Source organism: Suncus etruscus, chromosome 1 (genome assembly GCF_024139225.1).
Source record: "Suncus etruscus isolate mSunEtr1 chromosome 1, mSunEtr1.pri.cur, whole genome shotgun sequence".
Lineage (NCBI taxonomy): Eukaryota > Metazoa > Chordata > Mammalia > Eulipotyphla > Soricidae > Suncus > Suncus etruscus.
The window spans coordinates 108,139,344-108,150,423 of record NC_064848.1 but is presented as its reverse complement, the minus strand read 5'-3'; the positions used below and the strand labels follow the sequence as shown (position 1 = coordinate 108,150,423).

The window sequence follows — 11,080 nt, the reverse complement described above, 5'->3', positions numbered from 1 at the left end:
TCAATAAACACAAGAATATATCCTCTGAATCAAGAATAAATTAAATAATTTCCAAGAAATGTTTTAGTGTGTATAATGATAACATAAGAATAAAAACATTAATGCTTCCATGAAACTCAAATATGTTTCTGGTGAGGGTCTGACATTTCACTTTCCTGAAATAGTCACTAAATAGTAGTGATACATATCAGCAACTGACAACTTTTAGAATCTTTATACCAGTAATATTTCACTGGAAATACCTAAATCATTTCTCCATTTAAAATAAAATTATTTTACACAACTTTTAGAAACCTTCCTTGTTTGTATTTAATCTATATATTTTGACTGTTATTCATTCTGTCACATGCATTTATATAGCTTTTATGTAGTTTATAAAAATGGCAGTTTTACTTTCATATTTAAAATAATTGACAATAAGAAATCTGAAGCCCTAAATAAGACAGGTAGATTGCAGGTTTATGGCCCTTGTTCAACTAAGGGATGGAAAAATTCTCATTTTATAGCCGCCATATTGATTTTGAAGAATAGGTAAAGAAAGACATAAATAAAATCTTGGGTTAAGTTAAATACTTATAAGCACCATGAAGACTATGGCATGTCTAGAGCTAGTTAATATCATACAAAAAAAATCATGCTCATTTCAGTTCATGTAACATTCACATTAGGAGTAATTGCCTTTCTCTGGCATTTCCCATGGATAAAGCATAAGATTCTTTGCTCAAATTTGATCATTGAAGACAGACCATTTGCTAGAGAAAGTATAAACTCCATCTAAGAAAATTATGACTCAGGCAACTGATTCCTCCTATTTCGACTTTTCCGGCTGTTGATAAGAGCCTTTAACTTGCCATAGTCCCCTCTCATCTTCTGTGATTCTTCTCCCTGCTGATGATGCTGTCGAGTGTCTTTGCAATACTGATTAATCATCTGCATTTCTGAGTGGCTGAATGCCCCCATGATGTCCTTCGGGTGGAAGGGTAAAGCCCTTACAGAGCTGGCCCAGGTCCATGGGGACCATTTATCTGTCACCACAGCCACCATTTCAGAATCTAAAACTTTGAAGTTGATTTTGGCTATGGTCTGCTTGAAGCTGTTTTCTGTTGCAATACAGTGATACAATCCTTGATCAGAATCTTGAATGGAGCGGATGAGGAGTCCTTGTGGAGTGGCTATGATCCGTTCATTTAGTTTGACCTAAGAGAAATATCAAAGCTCTGAAAAATCAACTTCAACATATATTAGCAAGAATATATGTAAAATCGTTCATTTTTATAATTTTTGCAAAAATTGCAAATACTAATTAGGTTCTTTTAAATGAACATAAACTTTTAGTTATTGCTTTTTTTCCCCATGCAAATCATAGAGACACTGACTCTATTAAGAGGAGGTAAAGGCACCATCTATAATATCGTTGAAAATAAGAAAGTGCATTCCTTTTGGTGAGAAGCTTTTCCACATATAAGCACAGAAAATTAGCTGCTTTTGGAGTCTGAATCACAGTTAGCAACTATAAAAACAAAATTCTAGATAATTTAAGGCTTTTTTGTCTTTTATTACAATATAATAGCAGAAACATGATGTTACAAAGGGTTGAATGTTAGATTTTTTACAATGAATGAATAAGTGAATATTATTAAAACTAAAAGTAACTCAAACTCATGGCCTGCGGGCAGCAAACGGCCCTCGTACAACATTTTGTGGCCCTGCCCTAGAGGAATCTTTTTTGTTTTTATTTTAGTTTTAGTTGTTTGGGTCACACCCCCAATGTTCAAGGCTTACTACTGACTTTGCACTCAAGGATCACCCTGACTTTGCCTCCTGTGGCCCCCAGGTAAATTGAGTTTGAGACCCTTGAAAATGGAAATATTTTAAATATTAATAAGTGTTTTTCCCAATTAGCTTACATTAAGGAATGATTAAAAATAAGTTAGCAGGTTGGGGAAATAGTACAGTGGGGAGGGCATTTGCTTTGCACGTGGCTAATCTGGGTTTGATACCCTGTATTCCCTGTGCACTGCTGTAGTAACCGCAGAGCAGCACCAGGAGTAATCCTTGAGCACTGCTGGGTGTGGCCCATATATCAAATAAATAAAAATAGTAATAAAATAATTTTGGATGTTATTGTCTTTCTAATCTCTCAATAATTTTTTTGCAATGAAAGACAATCAATATTAAGGAGATTAATATATATTTTTACTCTACTGGTTTATATTTGAGAATCTATTATTTGCTTGAAATCCATCTTCCTTATAGTTATAGCTATAGCTCAGTAAATAGACAGATAAAGACCTAAGTAGTAACATTACTTGACATTTAAGCTCAGTAATGCTCTTTCACTGAGGACAAAAACAAATTCAAATAAAAATAAAAAAATGCATGTGATTGAGGCTGGAGTGATAGTACAGTGGTAGGGCATTTGTCTTGCATGCAGCTGATCCAGGAAAACCTTGGTTCGATTCCCAGCGTTTTATATGGTCCCCCCACCAGGAGTGATTTCTGAGCACACAGCTAGGAGTAATCCTGAGCGTAACAGGGTGTGGCCCCAAAACAAACAAGCAAACAAACAACAAAAAACTATCTTACATATTTATTTTGTTATTTCTTCTATCATCAAAAACAATATAAAATTACTTTATTCTGAGAAATATATTTCTCATATATTTTTAGATAAACTCCTGGAAACTTAATTTTTAACTAAATATTATTTAACTATTTCAAGAGTATTATAAAATTGAGTATGATATTATAAAATATGAGTATTATAAAATTGGACACGACGAGCAGACAGATTGTCCAAAGGTTAAGGTACTTGCCTCTCCCATGGCCAACTACAGGTTTGACTACTAAGCACCACAAAAGTGTTCCTGAGTTCTAAGCAATGAGTAAGTCTTGAGAACAGAGATGACTCTCACCACTGTCCCCAAATAAATAAGACTCGCAAATATTTCCCAATAGGAAACTATTACTTGTGTTTTATTTTTAATAAATTTATCATTAGTTAAGCTATTTTCAAATACCATTAAAGACTAAAAATTACATCAAAATTTTTGTTTTATATATTTTAGTATATACTAAATTTTAGTATATATATATATATATACACAGACACACTCTCTCTAGGTCTGTCCTGGGTCAGCCATGTGCAATGCAAACAACCTACAGCTGTGCTATTGCTCCAGTCCCTAGAAGATAGTTTTAAAAACATAACATGCATAAACTTTCTTGAATATTATGCAGTTAAGAAAAATGAAATAATTCATGTGTGTAAGTGTGGGTGTGTGTATATACAAAAGAAAGGAAGTGAGGAAGAGAGGGCTAATAGGTAAACAGAATGGGAGGAAAGAGGGATGTAAAAAAAAGAACAAAGAATATACAATGTGCAAAAATACAATTTCTGATAGCTTTATACTTTGGTAAGGAATAATTTACTTTGAAATGAAGGGTAATAAGGCTTTTAATTTTATGTTATATTATCTAGGATAAATCACTTGTATTTTCTACCCTGAAATTTAACTATTTGTTTTATATTTTATAATTTATATTTTACTATTTGTTTTATATTTAAAGATGTGCATTATTGGGTAGGGCATTTTCCTTGCATGCAACTGACCTAAGTTTGATTCCCAGCATCCCATATTCCCTCCCTCCCTCCCTCCCTCCCTCCCTCCCTCCCTCCCTCCCTCCCTCCCTCCCTTCCTTCCTTCCTTCCTTCCTTCCTTCCTTCCTTCCTTCCTTCCTTCCTTCCTTCCTTCCTTCCTTCCTTCCACAAGCTACCACCAGGATTACTCCTGGCTTTTATCTCAGGAATGGCTTTGAGTTCAGGAATTACTCTTGACATGCTCAAAAGATTGTACGGGATACTGGGGACCAAACCCAGGTCAATACTCTACCCATAATGCTATTGCTCCAGTCCTTTGGAAAGATAGTATGTACACATATATTTTTTGATTTTTCCTTTAATTTTTCAAGACAACTTGACTTCAAAATCATGGAATGTATTATTTGTAATATATTATTCATTATTGTTTTATTGCTTAACTTTTAAAATAGCTATTTTTATACCCAGAGTTGAATACAATTGTTTGTTACTTGAGAATTTACTTTTTCCTCCATATAATTAGATAAAGGCAATGATTTTGTAAACAATGATTCTATGTTTTTTCTTAAACCAAACTGGAAAGTAATGGAAACATTGGTGCACAGCAGAAGAATGCTCCTTGCTATAACGGTCTGAGTTTAGTGAAATTTCCTATGAAGGAAAATTAAACTCTTTTCTTAAGGCCTGCTTTCATCTTGTGAATCACACAAAGGTGCTGTTGTGTGACGAATTGGCTTCTGAATCTGCACACATCTTGTTTCTTTTAAAAATGCTTCCTCACATCAATACCTCTGTCGGGAGTGCCCATGTCCTTGTTTCAATCAACATGCTTTAGAGGAGAGCGGACAGAGAAGATTTTCTAATTAATCCATCAAATCTGAGGACAAAGGATTTGAGGGAAGGTGGCACTTGTCATCTCACAGACATAAAAGGATGTTCACATGCTTTTCTTTTTTTGTTTGATCTAAACCTGGCTGAGTGCTGGTGATTTAATGCTCTTCTCAAAACCCTGATTGATTGCTACTGGGCATTATTACTCACCTCTTTCCTTCTGTCTTTGTCTTTCTGTAACAGCCACTTGACAGATGCCTGTGGAGACTTGGGGGTACACTCAAGGAAAGTGGTGTTATTTTTTACTCCATACTGAACAATTTCAGCTGCATTTCTGTATGCTGAAAATAAAATATATGAAGTGAGAGGAAAGAAACAGTGGAACTTACTGTGTATCCTCCTAGATTACTGCTTATTTTTCTGTAAAACTATACTCGCCCTCAAAGGCAAATTAATCATTGATCAAGAAGACAATTACATATTGTTAGCTGTTTAGTTCAGTTAATAAAATAATGTAAGGGAATCATGTAAGGATCATTCTACATGGAAGAATATACTTAAGACCTCTTTGAAAATGTAATTGTTGTAATGTTCTTGTAAATTGGGTTTTATCGGCTTTCTTTTTCTTTTCTTTCCTGAATAATAGGAAATATTCTAATAAGGCTCAAATATCTCATAAATTAAAATTCAATAATGGTTTGATAGATAAAGCCTAAGAAAAGGTAGAAAGCAAGGAGTGGCTGCAGAACATAGTGATTAAAAACAGTTTGGAATCGAAGGTCTTTGAGCTAAAATCCTGATTTCACTAATAATAGTTATGTGACCTTAGACAAGTTATTTGAATTTTCTGATTTCTTTTGTATTCTCTGAAGTAAAAGGTCCCCTCAAGTGGTACTTAGGAGGCCTAGGGGTCCCATTTAAGAGTTTTGTTTTACAGGCCTGTGTGAAGATATTTAATTTCTCATAACTGTACAGTTTAAAAGAGTGCTATTGTCTTCTTCTCTCCTTTCTTTCCTTCCTCCCTCCCCTCCCTCCCTCCCCTCCCTCCCTCCTCCTCCTCCCCTCCCTCCTCCTTTCCTTTCCTTCCTTCCTTCCTTCCTTCCTTCCTTCCTTCCTTCCTTCCTTCCTTCCTTCCTTCCTTCCTTCCTTCCTTCCTTCCTTCCTTCCTTCCTTCCTTCCTTCCTTCCTTCCTTCCTTCCTTTTCTTCCTATTCTGCACTCAGAAATCACTCCTGGCATGCTTGGGGGAACATATGTGATGCGAGGATGGGCCGCATGCAAGGCAAACACCCTACCCTCTGTGCTGTCACTCTGGCCCTGCATTTGTTCTTTAAAAGAACAAAATAAACAAATATAAAAAATAAACAAAATATAAAATGCTTTTTATTTTCAGAAGAAAAAAATAACAAGAATAATTGCAATGACACCTATATGTAAGACTAGTGTTTCCAGACACAATTTCTCATTATTCTTACTTTGCATACAAGGAACACTTTTTTTAATTGCCATATTTGAATACTAAGAATTTTTATATAGATCACTTTCAAATAAAAGGTTTGCATCACAATAGTTCCCTTAATGGTGTTTGAAGCACTGCTAAGAGACTGCTACTCATGGTTGATACCTTTTAGATTAAACCCTCTGCACTGAGTCAATGGATTTCCATGTCTCACATCTTGTCTTCGGCTCCTCCTAAAATGAAAAATATTGTAAGTAAGCTGATTATATATACAAAGACTTTAAATTATTTATATATTTTGAAATGTTATGAGTCTTAGATATTCTATAAACACACATATACATAAAACAATGGTATTATATAATGCAACAAACAAAAATAGAGCAACTGAAATTCTTAGCAGTGGAGGGTAGAAACATTGCAATAATAGAGAAGGGAGGTAACTCTTAAAATTGAGGATTGGGAATAAATCAGTTTTTTTATATCAATGCTAAAAAACAGAAATGGATACCACTCCATTAAATTAGTTGTTATGTCTTTCAAAATTTTGACCTAAAATGTAAATTTGAATATTTAGTAAGAGAACAGAAATATTAAAATCACAAAAAATTGTCAATTTATACATTAATATGAATTTCAATGTCAATAATTAAAAAATTTACTTAAGAGCCAGAGCAGTGGCTCAAGCAATAAGGCATCTGCCTTGCCCGCACTAGCTAGCCAAGGACAGACTGACTGCAATTGGATCCCCCAGCTTTCCATATGGTCCCTCAGGCCAGGAGCGATTTCTGAGCTCATAGCCAGGAGTATCCCCTGGGCATCACTGGGTGTGACCCGAAAACCAAAAAAAAAATTATTTTAGAGGTACATATAGCAAGAATCTTTAGTTTACATGCTCAGTGGATTGTATACATCTAATTTTGGAATTACAGATACAAAACTTAGTGCCATTTCAGTATTATTATTCAACATGTTGGGGCAGGAAAGATAGTACAAGTAGGGTGATTGGCTTGCACATGATTGACCAAGGTTCAAACCCAAAGCCTCCTGAGCATCACCCAGAGGGATTCCTGAACTCTTGACCATTTCAAGGTGTGGCCCAAAGTCAAATTTAAAAAGTCATATGATGCTAATATTATATTGATAGATTATTAAAATTATGACTCCAATTGGTTAATCTTGCCTAGGATAAAATAATTAATTCTGTATTCTAGACCATGCTATCACATTTTTTGCCTTAATTTGTTATATTTTGAAGTTTACCATTATTTACTGCTCAGCAGCTTGTGGGGATTCATCATACGTGCACCATGTCAGCGTTCAAATAACTGAAAGGGTCATTTTGTCATCCAAACAAGTAGTATCACTTGCAGTGGCTGAATTTATTGTCCATGACAATTTTTATGCTTTATTCATATTCAGGAAGGTCAAGATGAGTAGTCTAAATTTATAGTACTACAGAGCTTTCAAACATTCTAATAGAGAAAAATATTTATATGGCCTAGTTAAAATGATGAAATCAGCAAAGTAGCCATTTGAACCCTTTTATGCATAGGTTCCCTATAAGGCATATATTTATGATGACATGTTTGCCTATATTCAGAATAGTGTAATATTGCATATAGAATTTAAATTTGGCACACATTGCCAATCTATTTTTCATTGATTTTATTCATCTGGCTAAATAATGAAACATTTTGTTTCCTTCACAGAAAGTAGATATTTGCTATAAGACTGAAATTATTGTCTTGTATTAAATATAACTATATTCATTGATAAATAACATAAGAGGCTAGATTGTAAATCTGGCAGAAGGTTGAAGATGAAAGATGTCCATAATATTTATTATGACAAATTCCTTTAAATAAGACAAATTACTGAGCCTATGCAATTTCACAAATTTGCTACATTAACATATATATTCTGCTATTTCCAAATATAAGTGTATTTCTTTTTACTTACAAATTAACTTTAAATCTCTACAAATTGTCTATGTGGTCTCAAAGTTTTAGTTAGATAGTTAAGGTAGGAATGAAACGTGCTAAACAGACATTAATAAAGAAAGTCATGCAGGAGCCGGCGAGATAGCATGGAGGTAAGGCGTTTGCCTTCCATGCAGAAGGACGGTGGTTCGAATCCCGGCATCCCATATGGTCCCCTGTGTCTGCCAGGTGCGATTTCTGAGCGTAGAGCCAGGAGTAACCCCTGAGCGCTGCCGGGTGTGACCCAAAAACCAAAAAAAAAAAAAAAAAGTAATGCATAAAATATTCTAGATCATAATGTTGATGATTTTATATTTAAATTATAAAGAAAACAAATACTACATAAAATAACTTGGGAAGTAGTTAATTTATTCTGCATGTTATTTCTTCACTATGAATAAGTACATAACTAAATTTGAAAATAACCTCGAAACTATATTAGTAGAGATTTGTTTTTTTGTTTGAGGGCCACACTTGGCTTTTTTCAGGGCTTATACATGGCGCTGTACTCAGAGATCACTCTTGATAGAACTCAGGGGACCCTAGAAGATGTGGCTATTAAATCTGGATCATCCTATGCAAATCAAACGTCTTACCCATTGCACTGCTGCTCCAGGACCTAGGATATATAATTTCTAATGAGACTGTTGGTAGGGTCACCAAAGATAAATATAGGTATGTTATTTATATTAGAATTAAGATAATTCTAGAGATCAAAATTAATACACTATTAAAATAATAAAGATAGCTACTTAAATAGTTATTTTCCCTTCCCTATCCATGAAACACAGTTTAATAGCCAGCATAATGTTCTATAACAGTAAAAAACTGTAATAAGGTTCTTTGTTTATCACAACTAGGTAATCAAGATAATAACTGTATATAGGGGGTCAATGTGAAATTTAGACTCAATACATATCTTGAAAGGATAACTGTGATAAGTAGGTGAGAGAATATGAGAACAACTGAGTAAGCTCATACTTCAGCAGAAACTTATAAAATGTGGGCTAGCGAGACAGCATTGTGCTTGTCACACATGCTTTGCAAACAAGAAATCAGTGTTCAATTCCCAGCATTGCTTGGTTCCCCTAGCCATCTCTCAGAGATGATTAATCCAAAGCATAAAGCCAGGTGAGAACAGCTAGGTGTGGCCCAACATTCAAATAGAAAATTCAAAGATGTGAAAAGAAGTCTCAAATGTGCAATGACAGTCTAAGAAAAACATCATTTGCTTGTTAAATAAAATACTAGAAGTTCAAAGTCAAGACCTGAGTGCTTTACAGGGAATGAATACTGATCAATTTCATCAAATTATGTAAGAAGCTGCTACTAGGCCAGTGGTCAGACTCAGAAGACTTTTTCACAGCTCAAGTCTCACCCAACAACAACAACAGCACACACACACACACACACACACACACACACACACACACACACACACACATTCCTTCTCCTCCTCATCTCATCATCATAATCCTCTTTCTTAGAAAAGTATTTTATAAAAAAACCGGCTAACCTTTGCAAAAGCTGGCTCCCTGTGTGTGACACCAGGCGGGGAAAATCCGCGAAAGTACACCGGCCCAGTGGGGCTCAGCTGTGAAAGACTGTGAGTGTGACCTGTCTATGTCTGTCTACTGTCCTCTTGCGTGAAACTCTTGCGAGTGGGGCAAAAAGAGGCTCAGAGGAGCACAGCCGCTCCGCTTCGCTACGCGGCCGTGCACTCTTTCTAAGGAAAGAACTCCATTGCAACAAGAAGGAAAAATCACACTAAGAACGACGCTATATCACAGAAGCAAACATTTCTCTCTGGACTGTCTTCTCTGTTGCATGCTCGGGCCTAAGATTTGACCCAGTGTGAGGCTTCATCCACGGAGGACTCCCCTCCCTTAGAGGCAAGTCAGCCCATCCAGAAAGGGAGGAGCCAGAGGAGTGTGCTGCCTACATCATATAGACAATGAATACCACCACAACACGTAGAAAAACCCACAATACAAGTGTGACAATGGGGAAACAACGCAGGCCAGCATCAGACATAGAGAATGAAGATGACAATTCTGAGGACCAGATAATGACTGAACAACTAATCAACCTCTCAGATAAGGACTTTAGACTAGCAATATGGAAGGTGCTCAACAGACTCCAAGAAACCATGGATCGAGTTGAACAGAACACTAATAAGAACCAAGAAAATATGAAGGCAGAAATGACAAAACTCCAAACTGAAATAACATGTCAACTAACAGGACTGAAAAAGTCAGTAAACGAAGTGAATGACAAAATGGATAAGCTCTGGGACAGGGTATCAGAAGCTGAGAATAGACTTGGTGCTGTGGAAGATGAGATACATAACAATTCCATACAGCAGGAGAGATTGGACAAAAAACTTAAAGCAAATGAGCAGACAATGGAAAAATTAGTCAAAGAATGGGAACAGACGAAAATAGAAGTCTATGATAAGATCAACAGAAACAACTTAAGAATCATTGGAGTCCCAGAGACCCAGGAAGAAAATTTCCAGGAAGAATCAATGGTCAAGAACATCATTAAAGAGAAACTTCCAGAGCTAAAGAATATATGTGATCAAATCCTGCATGCCCGAAGAGTACCAACCAAAAGAGACCCCAGAAAAACCACCCCAAGACACATCCTAGTCACAATGACAAATCCCACAGATAGAGACAGAATTCTGAAAACAGCAAGATCAAAAGGGGAAATCATGTTCAAGCAAGCTTCCCTGAGATTTACAGCAGACCTGTCACCAGAAACGCTCAATGCCAGAAAGCAGTGGTGGGATATTGTGACAAGACTGAATGAAATGAATGCTTCACCCAGAATACTATACCCAGCAAAACTCACTTTCCGGTTTGATGGAAGAATACATGGTTTCACAGACAAAAAACAGCTCAGAAACTTCACAGACACAAAACCAGTCTTAAGAGAAAAACTGAAAGACCTAATCTAAGACAAGACTACCCAAAAGACACACCAAATTTTGAAATAAAGATGGCGTTAAATCCCAGGACAATTCTTTCTCTCAACGTCAATGGACTAAATGCACCAGTTAAGAGACACAGAGTGGCTAAATGGATCAAAAAACTCAATCCAACCTTCTGCTGCCTACAAGAAACGCACCTGAATAGTCAGAACAAACATAGACTCAAAATAAAAGGCTGGAGAAAAGTTATCCAAGCAAACAACACCCATAAAA

The 11,080-nt window shown here is 35.8% G+C and overlaps 1 protein-coding gene across 1 annotated transcript in view; it reads right to left on the bottom strand.

Moving 5' to 3' along the window:
• Window positions 1–731: 731 nt before the first annotated feature.
• The window catches only part of SEMA3C (semaphorin 3C), a 198,077-nt gene continuing 187,728 nt past the window's right edge, over window positions 732–11,080 (bottom strand). Inside the window, 3 exon segments of the mRNA XM_049783875.1 lie at window positions 732–1,197; window positions 4,643–4,773; window positions 6,056–6,123. Of these exon segments, the coding sequence (XP_049639832.1) occupies window positions 784–1,197; window positions 4,643–4,773; window positions 6,056–6,123 (613 nt within the window). The 3' untranslated portion in view covers window positions 732–783.